Source organism: Ostrea edulis, chromosome 3 (genome assembly GCF_947568905.1).
Source record: "Ostrea edulis chromosome 3, xbOstEdul1.1, whole genome shotgun sequence".
Taxonomy (NCBI): Eukaryota; Metazoa; Mollusca; class Bivalvia; order Ostreida; family Ostreidae; genus Ostrea; species Ostrea edulis.
Window position 1 is genome coordinate 15,530,906 of NC_079166.1, and position 21,092 is coordinate 15,551,997.

General features: G+C 35.3%; 1 protein-coding gene and 2 long non-coding RNA genes across 5 annotated transcripts in view; 2 read left to right on the forward strand and 1 right to left on the reverse strand.

Moving 5' to 3' along the window:
• Positions 1–4,420, forward strand: part of LOC125674809 (uncharacterized) — a 10,438-nt gene extending 6,018 nt beyond the window's left edge. The window contains exons 2-4 of one of the 2 annotated variants that reach the window (XR_007370264.2): positions 2,735–2,893; positions 3,060–3,170; positions 3,361–4,420. This is a non-coding gene — a long non-coding RNA (uncharacterized LOC125674809). Of the gene's footprint in view, positions 1–2,511; positions 2,894–3,059; positions 3,171–3,360 lie in introns of those variants that run through there. The other variant, XR_007370263.2, reaches the window with a different exon arrangement.
• Positions 4,327–6,246, reverse strand: LOC125651910 (uncharacterized). Of its 2 annotated transcripts, XR_007361379.2 has the most exons (4): positions 6,009–6,246; positions 5,481–5,614; positions 4,993–5,230; positions 4,327–4,655 (listed from the first exon to the last, which is right to left on the reverse strand). It is a non-coding gene; the product is annotated as an uncharacterized LOC125651910 (long non-coding RNA). The 2 variants fall into 2 exon arrangements; XR_008801792.1 differs by having other exon boundaries at positions 4,993–5,614.
• A 2,555-nt stretch (positions 6,247–8,801) lies between these two features.
• On the forward strand, positions 8,802–20,499 carry LOC125674803 (alcohol dehydrogenase [acceptor]-like). Its single transcript, XM_048912104.2, has 12 exons — positions 8,802–9,121; positions 9,420–9,558; positions 9,785–9,993; positions 10,889–11,078; positions 13,463–13,594; positions 13,923–14,044; positions 14,502–14,669; positions 14,991–15,141; positions 16,583–16,731; positions 17,422–17,614; positions 19,115–19,346; positions 19,669–20,499. The coding sequence occupies exons 2-12, from the start codon at positions 9,438–9,440 to the stop codon at positions 19,832–19,834; spliced, it is 1,833 nt and encodes a 610-aa protein (XP_048768061.2). The 5' UTR covers positions 8,802–9,121; positions 9,420–9,437; the 3' UTR covers positions 19,835–20,499.
• Positions 20,500–21,092: the final 593 nt, after the last annotated feature.

A 21,092-nucleotide genomic window follows, 5' to 3' on the forward strand; every position in this document is an offset into this window, starting at 1 on the left:
CATATATGTTTAATATTAATGAATACTCCAGACTTTCAAATGAGGCCATTCACATTAAAAGTGATAGATAATACATTTAGTATATACAAAATAATTTACAAAATAGGATCAATTCTGTACAAGACATTTTCTCTTCTTACCTCTGCATGTCTTTGAGCATGTGGCGCAAATAAATTTTTTACGACTCATGTCAGTACCCAACACCCCAACACAAAACTGATGTAACCATCTTTTACATGAACCTTCACACTGAATCCAAGATATGGGGGATGTTTCAATAGATTCAATAATTCTACATTCATTTTCAAAATCACAAGGACTTGGTACCATTTGCTTACTGCTGTAAACAAAATATTGCAAATGCATACCACCACATATCATCAAACAATCATCAGACAGTTTACAAACTGAATGACCAGCTGACCTAAAATATCGGTCAAACTGAATACTTTCACATGAAAATGTTTCTGTATTTAAAATTGAAACAGAACATCTGCCTTGAAGATTATTTTCATCCACCCCTCCAACAACAAAGATGTATGGCCCAATCACTCCTGCTGAATGATATGAAACACCAACAGCAGGGGAATTGGCAAATATTAGAATTTCTGTATGAAAATGCCTATTAGAATCCATCTTCAAAAGCTGTACATTTGATAATGGTATTCTTCGAAGAGCACTTTCAGTTTTTGTTACACCACCAATATATACAATAGACTTCATACCTCTGATGTCAATAATGTTGGCAGTGTGATAGGCTCTAGGTTCAGATCCTGACACAGAGAGTTTTGTCCAAAAAAGACTTTCAAAATCAAACAAGTAAAAACTGTTATCATTGGTTACATTTTTAAAAAGAGATGAACCAACACATGAATTTCTGTGTGGAAAACAAACTCCACCATGTAAAATAACACAGGAATCAAAAAAATGAGTAAGTGTATGCCCACATCTACCAGTGGGAATTTCACCCCCTAATTCTCTTACAGAGATGCCACCTGGTGGCTGTATAATTTCAACAACACCTTTCTTGTCATTTAATTTGACAATATATAATTCATTTGACATGGAAAAACATGACAAATTGAGACCACCCCAAACAAACAAACAATTTTGAGGTGAAATATAAAAACCAGCACTTGACTGCAAGTGTGGAAATTGACCACCTGAAAGTTTAATTTCAGACATGAAATCAATATTGACATCATTGTCATCTACAACAAAAGATAATTTATACAATTTGTTTGACATGCTCCAGGTGCTCTCTTGCCCTCGTCTGGCACCACCAAAATATAAATATGTATAACTATTGATAGGTAATGAAACATGTCCTTCTGGTGGAAAATAATCAAACTCATCAGAAGCTGCACTTTTTCTTGTAATTCTCCTCATGGGATTCGTTGAATGGGATTTAAAAGGCAAAGCACGGAATTGTTTGTAAATACTCATCATGCACAGGAAAATATGAATGAAATTGAAAGCTCTTCAAAATGGAATAAACAAACAGGAAAAACAACAGATTTAGCTACCTAGGGGCCCATCATCAAGAGTATACATGCATAAATACTGTAATAAGAGAATATGTATATGTACTTGCAGTTGCATACATTTGAAGTATACATTTTAAATTTTTTACTGAGAAGTAAATTAATAAAATGGAGATCAGGACTGCTAAATGTGAAAATTGCATCTCACCTACATGTAGATTGATTTAAGGAGTTCCTTCTTCATACAAATAGAAAAAATGCGATATTTTCTACAACAAAAAAAGTAAATATAAGAACAGATATCAAATGCAAATCCCCTCTGCATATAGACTAGATACAGCTACATTTATGCATGTTCATTTTCATGAATTCTTGCACATTATTACACTTATAATTTGTGACACTGTATTACACAATCTCCTCTAAAACTAATATATCATCAATAAGTTTTAAAATAATCGTCAAATACAGCTTACCTTGTCTGTAGAGGGCTCGAGAGAATTAAATTGAGAATAGCGCGCGGCTGTAGCGAAAGTAGGGCTCGACGTTCTTGCAACCGGAAATACGGTAAAGGTTATTGCCCCTACGCACGAGTTATCGTTCTTTGCAGGAGACGGCTTATATAACGGAAGTTTGATAGTGATGTAGGTACGTAATATTATCACAATTCAACGAATAATCATGTCAAATTAACACACGTGTGTATAAACTGACAGAATATACTGGACGTGTTGTTTAGATATTACAGAGGGGGTAGGCCTACAAAAGATTTTGACAGACGAACTGATAAAAATAAAATAATAAGAGCAAAAAATTACATGTACTACAATTTCATAAATGATGGGGGGGGGGGGGGGGGGGGGTAAGTTTTTCTTTGTTATTGATTTCAACATTTATTAACATCTTTTACTACATAATTCCCTTCTGTCTGAAAAGGGGAAGGAACACATATTTATTGTATCAATATAGAAAAAATAACCTTGCTAGGAAAAGGGGAAAGGGTTGACAGGACATCCTTGATACTACTTGCCTTTATATAGGCCCCTGCATGATTAAATTTTGTATTGTGTTTCAAGAGAACTGGCATATATCTTTATTGTATAATTATGTAAAAATGACACATGGCCTTGAAAAGAATGATTGTAACACTCATATTCTGTGCTTATTTCAGAAACTACAACTTTGTTATGTATTGAGCCACTTTAAGTCAATAAAAACAGCAACTTATGGTATATTACTTTTTTTCATAGACACAAAGTTACGAAACCTGCTGAAGCAGAAGCATCTGCTTCAAACGTACATATAGGAACCGAAGTTGATACTGCTACCAATATATCTGTACCAGACAACAATGAAGTGCATATACATGATCACGAGTATACAGCATCAAACCCTCAACATTTAAAAAGGTACAGTGTACGATACAAGTATTCTAGTACATCAAACCAGGAAGTTACAACGGTTGTTAAGTTTAGTGTCAGGTGGTTTTTCTGTATTTTCTTCATTCTCATTTCAGTGTTATCTAAATTTATATGCACACCAAATACTATAATGGTATTGCTTTTGTTCTTACAGCTTCCCTTGAAGACTAGGATGTTGTAAACTTGCAGTGAGAAATATACCTGCTTAATTAAAGGAAACCATCCTTGACAATTGGGAACATCATAATTGAAAGACCCTGGAAAGGTATGTTTTAGCGGTTCATTAAGGAAAAATGAACAATGCACTTTCTATACACTGACTAGTTATCAATTTCACAGGTCAGCGCAGATTTCACAATATTCAATTACCTAGTAATTTTAGGGGGGTATAAATGTTGCTGCATACACCATTTTCTGTGGATATTTTTCATATATTCATGAAATTTTGTTTGAAGGGATCATGAACACTGTTGGGAGTGTCCATTCAACTGAAATATAAAAGTCAGAAGAATTGAAGATTGCAATGGATGCAACAGAAGTGACCTAATATGACCAAATTGATATGAATAGCCAGTTTTTCGCTTGCAATAATGACAAGAGTCGCCACAAAGAAAAGACCTTAATGTGTATTACACCTAATGCAGCTTATTTCCAATCTGTGCTGGATACAAATCTAATTTGGCAATTGTGAACCATTGTGGCGTTTTAGAGAAGTTGCAAGTTGGTGATATATTCCTGGCGGACAAAGGATTTTGTATATTTGACAAACCTCCAAATGACATGACACTTAATATCCCATTCTTTCTTACAAATAAATCCCACTTCTCAAAAGAGGATGCACAACTTTGCTATAAAATTTCCAGATGCAGAATCCATGTTGGATGGGAAAATGAGAGAATTTTTTTTTTTTAAAAATTCCTTAGCCATATTCTATCATAGTATAGATATTGATCTGACAAAATATTTCAGATTTTGTGGATCATGTGAATTTGCAGGTTCCCCTTTTGAAGGAGATTGCAGATAAATCCTACAAACTTATTAGATTAAGTGCATGTATATATATACCTTAAATCTGCACATATCTGCCACATTGAATTTTTAAAGTTAAAAGTAATGAATACCATATATGCAATATAACTTTTCTACATATTTATATAAATATAAAGCCTTTTATATTCATATGAATATAAAGCCCTTTGGAACGTCTCCATCAGAATGAAATATTCTCGAGAGGAACGTTAAACAATATACAATCAAACATAAAGCCTTTTGTTCTCATTCTGAAGGTTTTCAAATCTGCATTATTAAAAAAGAAGTAAAATCCATTGTTTTAGTAAATGCATGTAATTGAATGATTTTTGTAAAGCTGGACACTGTGTCTATACATACATGTATTTTGGTTCATCTAAAATAAGAAAAACTCTGTCTATAAATGTTTATTCAATAAATATACATGTAATTACATAACTTTGATAGATGCACCACTGATATCATAATAAAGTATATGTACATGTGGTTATGTGTGTGTGTTTTAGACTGCAAAAATACTTCATTATTATAATTAAACTCTATCACGCGTAAAAGGTTGACCATAATACATCTTTGTCAATGTGAATTATTTGAGTGTCACTAGGAATCCACACTAGAAAATCACAGCATTGGGTGTCTTTCAGGTGGTGTTGTCCTTGAATCTGATGCCAATATTCAAATTTTGTTTTGAGGTACAGCAAATCATCCCTTGCATCACATTCTAAAATGGCAAATGTCATTACATGTATTGATAAAATATACATGATTTACAAGTGCTCTGATTAGTGGTGAAAGTATTATACTGCAATATGCATACTTCTTTTGACATAGATGTACTTCAGTATTCAAAACTTGATGCAAGTAAAGTTTATAAAGAACATTAGCAGTTCAATATCACAATGAAGCCTATTTAGTATTTGTATTTCATTCATAAAATGTTACTTTAAAGTTATAATAAACTTGGATACATCCATGATAATATATATGAATACATATATGTACAGCTAATGTACATGTATTAGGTACACATAATTGTTCAATCTATAATGCTGACTTACCAATAGGGAAATCCCAACATTTGCACAGGCCTCTTTAATTGTCATTGTTCAAGCTGAAAATGGGCACTTAGCCTCAATTAAGAATTTCAGGGTTGCTGAAAATGGCCTGCTGTCCTTCGGAATGAGGATGCAGTTAATTCCTCCATTGTTGTTGTGACCTTTGACTGTGCCGACTTTGGATGTTTTATCCAACTACTGGCGTATTTTACCTTGAACAGTTTTATTTGCCTTCTTATATCTGAAAAATTCCAATATATCTACATGTAAAAATTTTATCTTCACAGTTCGAACCCATTTATTACTTACTTTGGGTATAGATAAGTTTATTCCAATTTGGGCTCAGAGGGCATAACAGCAAGACAGTTTATAAAGAAAGAAATTTCTAAAAAGAAAGAAAGTTTACAACATATAATCTTTTAATTATCATAATCATAATAGATATAGATCCAAACATGTATTGACATTATTTTTATCTTTAAATTGTGTACCTGCCTTTGAAAATTTGCTGCCATATGAAGATCGACACTTAGACTGCCCCATTATGGGCATACTGACATCAGACATCCACATTAATGATGACTGCACAATACACAACACCTTTATCCTCAGATTCAAGGCATATCTATAAAATAATTTTCAAATATTAAACAATCTTAACCCATCTGTGATGTAACTGATATAGATAGGCACATTTAATGCGCTTTGCTTATTGAATATGTATACAACTGTACACTGCTGGTACGTACATGTAGTATCGTTGCATACTACATGTATGCAACGATAATTGCATACGTATGTACTACGTATATGTATACGTAGTACATATACATGTACTACGTACATGTAGTATCGTTGCCCCCCCCTCCCCCCCCCCCCCCTTCCGATCGTACATTCGTATAAACACAAAGCAAGTTTTATGCATAATCCGTTTTTCTTTTCAAGTATTGATATATTTTCAATTGGAATGATTTGAGAATATAAAAACATATCGTACATCTCATTACGCTTTTACCAACCTGCTCTTTATCTGCAAGACGTACCCTCGTCGATGCTTGTACACTGGCAGTTATTACATGTAATTCGTCAAACACGAAGCGAAGAATCCTCGACGACTCCACTAAATTGCTTCAATTCCCATGTTTATCTCGTTAAACTTCCACATAATCGATTGATAACGCTATATCTATGTATACCACTCTCTACACAGTGCAATTTGAGATGTTGATGTACCCGGAAGTTAATAATCTCGCTAAATCTCGGCAATCGCATGACGAGACTTACAGACCCTATTACAACACATTGAATGCCCATTCAATATTTTGAATTTATGTATATAACGTCGACTATATGATTTGAAGTTTAAAAGAAGAAAATATATAGTTTGTTAGATTTTTAATAGAAATGCTACAAAATCTCGTGCTTTACTGAAATCTACATTTCTCCCAGAAGATACTCAGTGAAGATTACCGCTATAAGGCATGGTTGCCATTTCTTAAAATGTAGCTCCGCTGTATTGAGGACTTACATTATTTCCACATAGAATTCTAGTGAAATTAATCGCAAATAATAAAATCAAGATTGGTAAGAATTTTTGCCGCGTATTATACACACTAGCTCCGATTCTTCCTCAATTCTCAGACTCAAAAAGGGGGTGCGTATCAAATAGCAATGCGTATTTTATTCGGCAAAATACGGTATATTTCATGTTTTTGGTTTTTTTTTAAAAACTAAAACAGTGAAAAGCTAATTTTCCTTAAAGTCGTGAGTATCATATGAAAGTGGTGAAATGCATTTCCATTTAAACCCATTAAAAGTGCCTAAACATTTGAGCTTCTTTTTTTCACACAATACACACACAAACAATTAAGGAAATGAAGATTAAATGTTGTTCTATGGAATGACGCCAAGAACGTCATGACGTTACGCTGATGCACAGGCACTCGACGTTTTAAATATCTATAATAAAAAAAATGTCTTCCTGTAAACATAATATTGACAAGGTATACCACGCCGCCATCTTGGTTTTCGTTTTTACCAGCTGCATCGCTTGAAAATTTCGGCGAAAAGTTTGATATGATACAATAATTAGACCCCTACCGTTTAGAAGCAACTCTGTCAAGGTCTTACCTCTCGCATCGCCATGGTGAACTGGAAATAAAGTCCATTTATCGGCTATAATCAACCGTCAAACATCGTCTACTGCTTCTCAAATGCGAGAAATCGCTGAAAGGTGGACGTACGTTGACATAATTTTGGGATAGCCCTTTTTTCATTGGTCGATAAAATTAAAAATAGTAAATATTATAATTAGCAGTAAATATGTTCTAGTGAGCGAGGTAATAGATCTTGAACATTATTCTATTAATATATACTTTTTTTTTAAACGTTAAACATGATAACTTCACTTATAGATGCATTCGTTTCTGTTGAAAGTAAATTTCATAACGTAATAAGAAAGCTTCAAAATTGAATTCACACACACACACGCACCTACACGTGGGTATACTCTCAAACGTACACAGTGACATTTATACATCCAAATGTCCTGTCCTGCTTATCTGTAAATTTTCAGTGTTGTCACAATGGGTGACAAAACGTGGGTTGGAATCGAACCAGGAAGGGGGGGGGGGTCATGAACATTTCCAATGTTATTTGGTAATGTGATAGATTTACTAAATTTCCCGTGCCAGCCTGTCCCGAAACCACACAATTGTGCCCGAGTTTTATTGTTTGCAGGACTGCAACTACCCTGCATTCAGTGCACCCCCCCCCCCCCGCACAAGCGTCAGTGGGTACATTAGCAAGGGAATTCTCATTTGCATAATGATGTCAACTTCCGTCCCTAGATCAGGAGTTATCGCATTTTGAGGAGCAGTAGACGATAGTTGATGCTTGATTATATTGGATCAATGGACATTATTTCGAGTTTTTCATAACGATGCGAGAGATAAGATATTGACAGAGTTGTTGCTAGACGGTAGGGTTCTAATTATTGTATTATATCGAACTTTTCGCCGAAATTTTCAAGCGATGCAGCTGGTAAAAATGAAAACCAAGATGGCAGCGTGGTATACCTTGTCAATATATTATGTTTACAGGAAGACAATTTTTTATTATAGATATTTAAAACGTCGAGTGCCTGTGCGCTGATGCTATAGAATATATATAAGTGCTTAAACAAACGCAGAAAAATACGTCTTAGAAGTGAAAAAGGGCTATAAAATTACATATTTTGAATCATCTACCTATTATCTATCAGAATCTGTTAAAAAGTGAAAATGGGTAAAAATTGCCATAAGGGCCCTTTTTGTCATGGGCGCAATATTATATATATATATATATATATATATATATATATATATATATATATAATTCAATAAAAAAAGCAGGAAAATATACAGTTCCAAAATATATTTAAATCACTAGCGCTTTCTGGATTTTAACATCCATCCTCAGGTGAATACAAATTTTAAATAATTATTTAATTATCAACTCTTTCTATTTGGATTATATATATATATATATATATATATATATATATATATATATATATATATATATATATGCGTGTGTGTCCAGTTTTTAAGTCGGCACGTCCTTTCACAAGACGAAGACGCTAACTGCATATAGGGGGGAAATAGAAACGGCATGCACTACTGCTATTCAAACATGACAAATCTTGCTAAATATATCACCCTATTATACTACGTAAATATTATGTCGGGGATTAACGGTAAAACCAGTATCCGTGGTATGATTACTGCGTATGACGGTATCAATTTTCGGACTAATTTATCGAGATACAGGAAATGCTTCGTAAAGAAAGTATAGTTAAAATTTATTCTATACATTTAATGGATTGAAGATTTCCAATTCGCGCTTTCACTTATAAAAATATCAAAATGACCTAAGGTAATATTTCCACAGGGGTGAAAATGACTACGTGCCCTTTTTCCACGGCTGGTCAAAAAATGGAACGACACAGGTACATGTAAATGTTTGTCATTTATTGAAGAAGGATATCGGCCTTTGAAAATTGATGGGTTAAGTCTAGCACTGTTGAGACCGACAGTGGTAGATATTCGAACTGTAAGCACTGACAGAGAGTGGAGACTTCAACGGATATTCGGTAATTATCATGTTTAGCAAACTCTTTATACATTAAAGTTGTTTTAATACCAAGATATATTGATGGTGATAATGATTGTGATAATAATGACAATAATCAGATAATAATGAAGAGCACTTGAATTTATCAATGGTCTTCAAATTGCTATGGTTTACGGCAGGCTGGTTTTAAAATAAATAGGTCAACACCGATGGATTTGAATTTTCCGCAATGTAGAGTTTATATACGTTGGAATGACATTAATTTTGTGTATCATTTTTTTTTTTTAAATTGGAATTTGTATTTGACTTTGTCGTAGTGGGATTTTTAGGAGAATATGGTACTGAAGGTGGCCGTGATCGTTTTAATCCTTGCTGTAGCAGTGGTGTATTTCACAAAGAACAGAAACAATACAGATGAACAGATCTTATTAAATTCGTCCTATGATTACATCATACGTAAGTCATCATCTGAAAACATACTTTTATGATTTAGAAATAAACGAGAAAAATATTTGAATTCATTATAGAGATATGATTCAGTTTTATTGGATATTTATTTTGTTGTAATCATATTCTCCCTAACTGCTGATTTATGGATTGTTCTGCTACACCCTTAATACGCGTTCATGTTATGAAAACCAAAATTTAATCAAAAGTTTTATAATTCAACGGTTATTTTCAGTGGGAGCAGGATCAGCGGGATGTGTTCTTGCGAACAGATTGTCAGAGAATCCGGAATCCTCAGTACTTATCCTAGAAGCCGGTGGTTCCGAACTTGAAAATATCAATATAAGTATCCCATTAGCCTCCGGAAGTGTGCAGTTATCAAAGGAAGACTGGATGTTCAGAAGCGTTCCTCAGAAGAAGGCGTGTTTGGCAATGCGTGATAAGGTATATTTGAATGTGCATCATTACAAGTCTTGTTTGTGAATGACAACTCAAATGTTAATATGAATATATTGGCAGCTACGATATAATGTCTGTCAGTTGTTTTAAGTTCCATTCAAGAATTTTTATTCATTTTGAGACGTCACCAGCATAAAGGTTTTCAACTGCCACATATAATGTACCAATCTGTGGCGCTCATGGCCGTAACATTTAGGTGTTTGTTAACGTCGCAACGCCTACCGCACAAGGAACCTCCGTTTTCATGGTCATATTTGAAAGACCCGTGGCATTTGATTTTAATCCTGGGCGCAAGACGATCGAACAGGCAGTATATCATTTTTACATGTTACAAATGACTTCCTCAGAGGACTGAGAATTGATTCCGGAACTTTACGTCCGGTTCCGGAACTTAACGTCCGGTTGAGTAGCAAATGCTTTAGCCATTAGACGACTGTTATCTGATGCAATTTCTTCACCGGTTGCGGTATTTCAGTGGCAGAGCGTTAGCTTCGTAACCAATAGTTCGAGACCCGCTCCTGCTATGGTCGCGTCAAACCCAAGACGTTGAAATAGGTAGTGACTGCCTCTACGCCAAACGCTCGGCATTTAGAAGGGAGAAGCACGAGTCTTTCGGATATGACATTATTAAAGTAGGTCCCGTGTCGCGGCATTGGCACGATAAAAAACCCTCACTGCTACGGCCCTGAGCGCAAGGCATAGGTTTGTGGTACTTCACCTACAGCTGGTGACATCTCAATATGAGTGAAAAAATTCCGACGGGGTGTAATTACCAACAATCCATCAATTAATCATTGTAATGTAATTTCTGTTATTAGAATAAATCAAATTGGAACTACTGTTTGTATATGTACATCGAATATTATCTTTTCGAGTGCAGCGATGTGGGTGGCCACGCGGAAGAGTCCTTGGTGGAACTAGTAACCTGAACTATCTGCAATATATCCGCGGCAGTCGCCATGACTACGATGGTTGGGCAAGAGAGGGGTGTGCAGGATGGGGCTATAGAGACGTACTCCCATATTTCATTAAATCAGAGGATGTGCAGATTCCAGAACTTCAAAAGTCGGGTTAATATATAAACCCACAAGATAGCTTTTTATTCCTTACATTTTATCCTCGAATTTGTGAGATAACTAGTAAATATGAATTATTGTAGAAATGTTTAACCCCACCAACCTTTGCTAGATTCACACCCATGCAGTTGTGTAATAAGCTATATAATAATATGGCAAATGGAAAACGCTAAAATTTTAGATTTGTATGCCCCCTTCATCGTTGGGATATAATTTCTGGTCTGGGCTTATATTTATGTCTGTTTGTCCACAAAAACTTGAACATTGGCCATGTCTTTTGATTGGATGATGATATGGCTTTCATATTTTACGTGTAATACTTGCGACAAGACCTTTCGTTTTGGTCATAATTTTTGGATGGCTATTGATAGGGATTTTATATGTCACATTTGCATTTCATTTTACAAGACATTCCTTTTGAAAAAAAAAGATTTGACCTCATGACCTTGACTTGGGAGTTTTACCCACTTTTGAAATTTTTTAACCTTAACCATGACCTTTGAATGGTTAGTGATTGAGCTTTCATGTTTCACACGTGTATTCTTTTTGACAAGAACTTTCTTTTGGTACCCAGCGTTGACCTTGTGACGTTATAGTCTGACCTACTTTTGGAAGACTTTAACTTAGGCTATAACTTTTGAATGTTGTAGTGATAGGGCTTTCATATATCACATGTGTATCTCTTTTCACAAGACCTTTCTTGTAGTACCAATATTTTTGACCTCATAACCTTGACCTGGTAGTTTAACCTACGTCTGAAAAACTTTAACCTTGGACATAACTTATGAATGGTTTGTGCTTGGGTAATTACATTCCACATATATATGTATTCTTTGTAATAAGACCTTCTTATGGTTATCATAGTTTTACTTTGTTGCCATACGTGGACATCATTGTGTTACAGTTTAACAAATATATCTTGTTTTAATTCATCTTTGAATAGTCCGAATGGACACAGCTCTATTTTCGATTACAAACATTTTTTTTAAAATGCTGACTTCCATCGGAATGAAACTAATGTAATACGATTTGAGCTATATCATTGAAAACCTCAAGATATGCAAAACGTATCACTGCATAAATATATCTCAATTTTCACAAATCTTTTAAGTCTCCGATATGGATTCAAATTTACTTTTCTATAAAATGTTTTATAGTGACTTTAATTTCATTCCAATAATGTATTTTTTACACTGAAGCACTTCTAACTAGGCGTTAGACAAAAACCTTATTGATTTGCATTGCGTATTGAATTAATACGCAGTTCAACGGGACGTATTATGGTATGGCGTCATTTGTCTATCTGTCCATCCGTCTGTCCTGACTTTGTAAGCAAAATGCAAAATCAACCGTAAGCTACATGATCTTATAACCCGGTACATTTGATCATCATGGTGAGAGGGATATGTCTATTGTTTTTTAAGGTCAAGGTCGTAGTATCAGTTAATATTGTAGCCAGAATACAGAGCGAACTGTTGTGGCTAGGACTGTCAAACATGGTACACATACACCTTATGCCAATCGGATGATGCCTATTGTTTCTCAAGGTCAAAGGTCAAGGTACCAGTTAATAGGAATACAACGTAGGCATAATGCATACCGAATTATTGGGGCTAGGACCGTCAAACGTGGTGCACATACTCCTCATGTCAAGTGGACGACGTCTTTTGTTCTTCAAAGGTCAAGGTCATAGTATCAGTTAATAGGAAAATCTTGTAGGCAGACTACAAACGGAACTTTTGGGGCTAGGACCGTCAAACTTGGTACACATACTCTGATGCCAAGTGGACGACGTCTTTTGTTCTTCAATGTCAAAGGTCAAGGTTGTAGTATCACTTTATAGGAAAACCTTTTAGGCAGGATAAAGGTCGAACTGTTTGGGCTAGGACCGTCAAACTTGGTACACATACACCTTATGTCAAGTGGAATATATATATTGTTTCTCTAGGTCAAAGTTCATTGTTGTTGTATCATTTATCAGAAAAACCTTGTTTTCATTACGGATATATATATTGCCCTGAAATTTGGTCACAACCTTTCCCTCCAAGGAATATAAGTTCAGTTTGCATTTTGGCTGAATCGGTGCACCATGAATTACTTTAGGGGTAAAAGTAATTCAAACAGTGTTCCAGAGTTTGTTCATTATGGATACAGGCATTGCCTTGAAATCTTGTCACAACCTCCCACTCAGGAAAATACATAATCAGTTCACATGTCAACTTGATTAGTGCATCATGACCTACGTTTGGGCTAAAAGTAGGTCAAATAGTTTGCTGGACTTTTTCTCATCACGGATACGGATATTGCACCAGTACTGAAAGTCTAATGGACATATGCTGTACCGTTTGCGGTACTCTTGTTATATTTTATATAAACAGAATATCATGGAAAAGGAGGTTATTTGTCAATCAGTGACGGCACTGCCACGCCCCTCAATGAGAAAGTTTATGCCCGAGCAATGGCGGAACTCGGATACCCCACTACAGACTGTAATGGCAAATCACAAATAGGTAAGTCTGATCACGTTGTTGGGTTTCAAATAAATATAAAAATTGCATTGAATTAGGATGAACTCGATTTCATGCATATATGAAACATTATGTAACGTTTAAAGAAATACCTCAAATTGATCGTTATATAGTAGTTTATATAATGTATTAATTCTTTAATTCTTGATTAACCAAAATAAGGGAAGGATAGAAAATCAATGGGAATATTTCACTTCTGAGAGCAAGCAACTGACTTGTCGATAATTTTGTAAACTTTGCACACTGTCATGCTTCATGAAATATTGACATTCCCTTTATAAGTTCGTGAAATACATTAAATTTATCCTAGGTTATTGCCCGTCTCAGGAAACGGTAAAGAACGGAGAGCGTTGTAGTACTGTTAAAGCCTTCCTAAGACCCGTCATGGGACGCAAGAACCTTCACGTCTCCATGAACTCCCATGTTACAAAGGTATGTGAAATTGGACTTGATTACCTTGTCTTCTGACTAAATAATAAAAATGTGATAAATTTGTGCATATCACTGTACTTTTACAGTCTCGGAGCCTTTGTCTGGAAACCAAAGCCCCTAAAATTTCATTCAAAGGGGAATAACTCATGAACAGAAGGGTATTTCTGAAATGTAGCACATGATTTTAAAATTGTTCTGTAAAGTTTATAAACCCTGAAAATTTGAGCAAAATCCATGCCGAAATGAACGAGATATGAAGCTTCAAAGTTAGCGTTTAGGAAAAAGGAAAAAAAATAAGAATAATCTTAACCAGCACAATCAGTAGAAGGTCTTCCGTTGTTACGGAAGACCTTAATAATTAAAACCTCTTTTTGAATTATTTTTAACTACTTACTAGCATGTATATTGTATCTGTGGTATCCATATGGTCAAAAAGAAATGATAAAATTTCTCTTAGATTCTGATCAAAGACAAGAAGGCAGTGGGTGTTACGTTTGTGAAAGACAACAAGAAGCACGTGATCGTGGCAAACAAAGAGGTTATAGTATCTGCTGGAGCTGTTAGCACACCCCAGATCCTGATGCTCTCTGGAATAGGACCGAAGGAACATCTAAAATCAAAGGGGGTATGACAAATTCCCAATGCGGATTCAATTTAGATTAGACATTTTTGTTTCTAACAAGAAAACTAATCACCCATTTTATATTACAAATGCAACATGTTTCATTAAAAATAATCTACTAATAACAACTTTATTTTTCCCGAAACTCCCTCATTTGCAAATATTTGTCATCAATGGCATTTGTAATTGCATTTTTAAATTGTAACAAACAACACAACAACAAAAAAAACCCAACAAAAAACCATACAGGTGTGTATTACCGGTATACCTTGTTTCAGAAATGTATGTAGTATATAATGATTGATTCAAAGGCTTTTGATTTAGATCCCCGTGATTGCTGATCTGCCTGTTGGTGATAATTTACAGGACCATATAATGACATTCATAGATTTCCATGACAATTCCTCAAGTGTGGCAAGCCTAGCCACGATTTCGTCACCCATAACAATCTTACAATATTTAGCAATGAAGTCAGGTAAATATCAAACTGATATTGACTGTAGAAAACATTGGAACTACATTGTTTATGCAAGGTGAAGATAACGAACAGTGATCAATCTCATAATTCCTACAAGCAATACAAAATAGATAGTTGGGCAAACACGGACCCCTGGACACACCAGAGGTGGGATCAGGTGCCTAGGAGGAGTAAGCATCCCCTGTTGCTGATTTTATATCCTCATTCAGGTTCGAGTACATAAACCGTGTGAACTATCAGCCATTCTTTAGACATCCATGCAAGTAGGATACTTTTTCTCCAGTTAGTTTTTTTAAGGTGTTTAGGCTGTTCTCCGTATTTAGGAAAGCCAATGTTTTCTTACTTTGCTGAACATTTGTGGTTCATTTTAGGCCTAGGTGGCCGATATTTCTTTCACACCGTCGGCCCTCGGGCTGATATAGGGCCACACGGGATGATATGACATATGCTATGCATTTTAGCATGTGATATTCTCTATCTATTACGTGAGGTTTAAGGTTGTGTTATTCATGCCAGATACTTGAAAGGGTTATTCCGCTTTCAACGTTGAATGAGTTCTTTTGTGACACTGACGCCATAGTGGTTTATCATGTGGATTGCGGCCAAACTGAATCTTACCTTGGATGTGATTGGGATTGGTGTATTGCAGTATTTATTATAATATGATTGGTGATCCTGATTTTGCAGATTGTGGAGTTTAATCCAGGTGAGACTTAAATTGTGAAATAAACCCTACGAATGTAAAGATCAGCAAACATCCTAGACCTGCTTGTATAGACATGAAGGGAGAATTCCTTTGTCTGCTACCAAATATCAAAATACACATATACATTAATACATGTAGTATTACTATTATGAGAGAATATTGTAGGTTTTTTTTATTTATCGAATGAATGCAAGATAATGATTTTTGGTCTGTGGAGTCTTTTATTCCCAACACTTTACATGATCTGAATGCTGGAGGATGCACATCACTGACAATAGGGTAAAAGCACAATTGGTTAATATTCGAGCGGAAGTACACGTGAGACATCTATGCATTAAGGGGATGATCGATGGTTTTCCCTCCCGTCCAACCTTTATTCAAGTTATTTGCTTCTCTAGAAACAAACCTGGCATTAATATATCTATTGTAAACGCCAGGGAAAAGTATGATGATGATTTGTGCAGTTCCTGATACTGTTTACTATAGTGGGTTTTTTTTTTTATCTCGAGTTCACAGGGATATGTCGAATCGACATATGAATGAAATCGACATATGAATGAAAATCATTATTGTTAATAGATAATTAGCTGAATAAATGTAGTGGAACACAGTAATTTGACTCTCTTTCAAGGACGGAATTCAATATTGTTCAATATATTTTTGACTATTGTTCACATTCATGTATACTTCTTCATACACCCATGCAGATATAGAGTGTATGTGCCATTTTAGGTAGTTTGAGCAAGACTCATCTGGAGGGCACGGCGTTCCTCACGGACAACAAGAAGCTTCCTCCGCATTTACAGTTTCACTTCTTCAGCATTTCTTACGTTCCAGAAATCACCCAGGAATATATAGATAACCTTAATCTAGATCCAAAGGTATTTTCTTTAGGGATGCATTCTTTCGTTTAATTCACTTCAATACTTACATTAAAATTTGCTAAATGGATAATTTCAATTTATTTCATGTAAGATGAATTAGATATACATTGTATTTACATGCAAAGTGAAGATAACGAACAGTGATCAATCTCATAACTCCTACAAGCAATACAAAATAGATAGTTGGGCAAACACGGACCCCTGGACACATCAAAGGTGGGATCAGGTGCCTAGGAGGAGTAAGCATCCCCTGTTGACCGGTCACACCCGCCGTGAGCCCCATATCCTGATCAGGTAAACGGAGTTATCCGCAGTCAAAATCAGTGTGCCAAGAACGGCTTAACGATCGGTATGAAACACGTCAGACAGCATTTGACCCAATGCGAGGTTGTATTGACGAACTAGATCGTTATAACGACCATAGAATTTGCGAAATGCTGACTTCAATCGAGACTGTTGAAATCCCTGTACCATCAACTTGTTTGTCAGTAGCTTACCTCGAATTAAAAACTGACTATACCCAGAACAAGTTCTTGCATATCGAATCATATGATTCAAAATTGAATTATCATGGCTTCTGTTTTGTCATATAATTGGTTGTAAAACAGCACACAGATATGACTGATAAATGAGTAACACGTGTATTTTATTTTGTCAATGCAATGTGCTCTGATTGTCCATTTAAAGTTAAAAGAGGGCAAAGAAAAGGAATTTCAAGAGAGGAAAGACAAAAATATAGGAACATTTGTCGTGCTACCGATTCTTCTCCATCCCAAGAGTAAAGGGACCATACGCCTTCAGAGTGATGATCCATTTGATCCGCCACTCATAGATCCAAACTACCTTGATCACCCAGACGACATAAAGACGTTCTTGAGGGGTATGTATATTCTAAAGACACATTTTCATGAGTTCAGAGTTCAGATCGTACGCAGAAGTTCTTGCTTTAATACGGATGTGGTTAATTTCGGAAACAATCGATGATGTATTCCCTGAGATGAATAAGGTAAAGAAAACGGTGATCAGTCTCATGAATCTTATACAAATTTAAGAGTAGGACAAACACAAATCCTGGAAACTCCAGTTGACCGTTTATACTTGCGGTGATCTTGATTAAGTAAACGGAGTAATGCGTAGTTAAATTCAATATGTAAACAACGGTTCAACATCATTGAATTACAAATAGCATATTTCTGTTACTGATGAAAATGAAGATATATACAAGGATATTACAATTCTTTATTTCATGCAAGGTGAAGATAACGAACAGTGATCATTCTCATAACTCCTATAAGCAATACAAAATAGATAGTTGGGCAAACACAGACCCCTGGACACACCAGGGGTGGGATCAGGTGCCTAGGAGGAGTAAGCATCCCCTGTTGACCGGGCACACCCGTCGTGAGCCCTATATCCTGATCAGGTAAACGGAGTTATCCGCAGTCAAAATCAGTGATACTGTTCAGAATTACAGTATCATATACCAAAAGTATAACAACACTTGCTATGCTAGGGTAAATGATCACGTGTGCCTGATCTCTGAGTGTCTTGTCGATTGAAGAATAAATTGATGTCCAGATATACGAATCACTTACGATATAGGGCTCATGGCGGGTGTGACTGGTCGCAAGGTATGTGTACTCGTAGGCAACTGATACTATCTCTGATATATCCAGTGGTCCGTGTTTTCCCATCTCTTTATTCATACCTCCGCAAACGAAGTTTTGGGGTATACTGGATATATCTTGTCCGTCTGTCCGTACGTTTGTCCAGAAGATATTTTTAACACCAATGAATAGATTTCATTAAAACTTTATGTATATCTTATATAAATTTGAAGTTGTGCACCTGTTATTTTGATTGCGATATTTCAATATTCAAGGAAGGTATGGATTTGTTTAATATTGAGAAGTGTTGTCAGTTTCCAGAATGTATTTAAAAACCAATGAACAGATTTGATTCAAACTTAAGTAACATTCTACTGCAGAATACCGGTATATAGTCTTGTATTTATATTAATTGTTCTCAACAGTCTTCATGTAAAAAGGATGTGTGTATTCTTCAATGAGCACACATTCACTATTTTGCACCATCCAATGTACCCTGTGGGGGGTATTTGTACCCCTAGAACTGTTCTAGTTTGTATTCCTTAAATGATATGAGATTAAACACCGTTTGTTATCTCCCCCTTTCATAAACAATTATTTTGATTTACAAAATGCTATATAATACTTTTTATAGCTAATCTGACATTCCGATATTGATGTAATCATAAGTCTTTACTTGATAGCTGTTCAATGTGTTGCCAAGTGTGACTAGCACATATTCCTCGTAATATGTGTACTTTTGATAATACCTTGCAGAATTTTTTATTTTTTAGGAGTACGAGAAAGTCTTCGTCTAGGTGACACTAAAGCTTTTCAATCAATTGGTGCATCACCACAGGATCCTTTGGAGGCATACGCTCCCCAATGTGATGACTTACCTCGAGATTCAGACGAGTACTGGGTTTGCAGACTAAGGCATTACACTTTCACAGTCTATCACCCGACCTCGACTTGTCGAATGGGAGCCAAAGATGATCCCACAGCGGTGGTTGATCCTGAACTCAGGTTTGCATTTGTGTAATGAAACGGATGAAGACATTGAAAAGTGAGCTGTACTAAATATAATACAAAATTGAGAGTAGGGCAAACACCGACCTTTGGAAATATGAGAGGTGAAATCAGCTTCACAATAAGACTAAGTAGATCAGCCCAATATCTTGATGAATTAATGCAATATAGTTTTACACCTTGAATGATGTTGGTAATGTTGAAAAGCAGAAATAGAAAATGGATTTAACTGTCTGTTTATAATTGATATATACACAAAGATTAATGGCGACGTGAACATTTATTGAGTAATTGAAATATTTATTCTTTTTTTATACAGAGTTAGAGGAATCCCAAATATACGGGTTGTCGATGCTTCCGTCATGCGCAATGTTCCTTCCGGAAATACGAACGCTCCAACCATAATGATTGCAGAAAAAGCAGCAGATATGATCAAAAATATCGATAGTGTGAAATATATTCGAGAGAAAACTGGAAAATTATGATAATGGTCAATTGTACTAAATAATGATACTGGGAAATTCTGAAGTGAAAGATGATGAATGTGACCAGGGACATCAATGACAACAAAGAAAGACTACTGCATCGTGCAATCGATATTGTCCTTTGAGATCGGCTGCTTCCTAACAGGAAATGACATCATTCGACCACCATATACATTTACAAGTCTACAATTTTAAAGAGTTTTGAAACTGTACAGAACGCTGGTGATTGCTTACAGAGCAAAAGGAATGGATACATTTTCCAGGAAAACTTTTCAGATGTTTGCAATCATTAACGTTTTGTGTGGAAATTTAAAACCTTATTCATTCACAATTTTCCCTTTTTTTGATATTGGGAATTCCGTTGAGGTCACTCAAACATAATATACAGTTACAAGTTTAAAGAAGTTGAAATTTTACAGAACGCTGGAGATTGTTTACAATGCTTTCACTAGTTTTGGTGGTTTATTTGCAGTTCACAGTAGTGTACACATTGCCTTTCAAAATGAAAACTGATGCTAAAAGATAAAAATTATGCCAATTATACACATTACTCTATGAATCAATCGTGTTATCACCCAATAATACATACGACACAGACATGCATTCTTTAGTTATATATCTTTGCAATGTATGATACTGATTTAAGTAAATAAAAATAGATTTTATGTTACGCTTTAATAAAAAAAATCATGATGTTTTGAGAAAACAAAAATCAGATATGATATATTGTTTTCACTCTAGGGAACCACAGGTACTCTCATTGTGGATAGTAACATTCCATATTGACGGTTTGCACTTTCATCTTGAGCTTTAAGAATGATAAAATCACAATGTTCTTCATTCTAGGTCTTCTTTAAAGTGAATGAAAGTACTAACTGCGTACTCAGAACAACTTATGGAAGGTGACCGACAGCGAAATCATATACTCTTGAAAAATGCTCGGCTCTACTTTTAATTTTCGTTCAAAGGGGAGGAGTAGTCTAAACTGATGAACGTTAGAGATTCATCGCATGATTTTTTAAGATATAAAAATGTTTATTCAAACTTATTGCAAAATCCCCCTGTCATACATAGGCTTAATGTTTAGAATCCAGTGCCTGTGTTACTTATGCTACGTGTATTCACTGTGTAAGTCGTATTGCATGGGATTTTTCAGAGGCTGTTCAAATTTAAAAGCAATGAAAAGGTAGAAACTAGTTTCGTCTTTGTAAAGCAATTCGGTTGTCAATGACAAATGCACTTGGAACAGAAAAATAGA

What these genes read in the sequence shown, in the direction of transcription:
- LOC125674803 (XM_048912104.2), top strand. Translation starts at nt 9,438, where the DNA reads ATGGTACTGAAGGTGGCCGTGATCGTTTTAATCCTTGCTGTAGCAGTG. An exon ending in AACATCTAAAATCAAAGGGG is followed by an intron (nt 14,670 to 14,990) that starts GTATGACAAATT and finishes CTTTTGATTTAG; the next exon opens with ATCCCCGTGATTGCTGATCT. An exon ending in ACCTTAATCTAGATCCAAAG is followed by an intron (nt 16,732 to 17,421) that starts GTATTTTCTTTA and finishes GTCCATTTAAAG; the next exon opens with TTAAAAGAGGGCAAAGAAAA.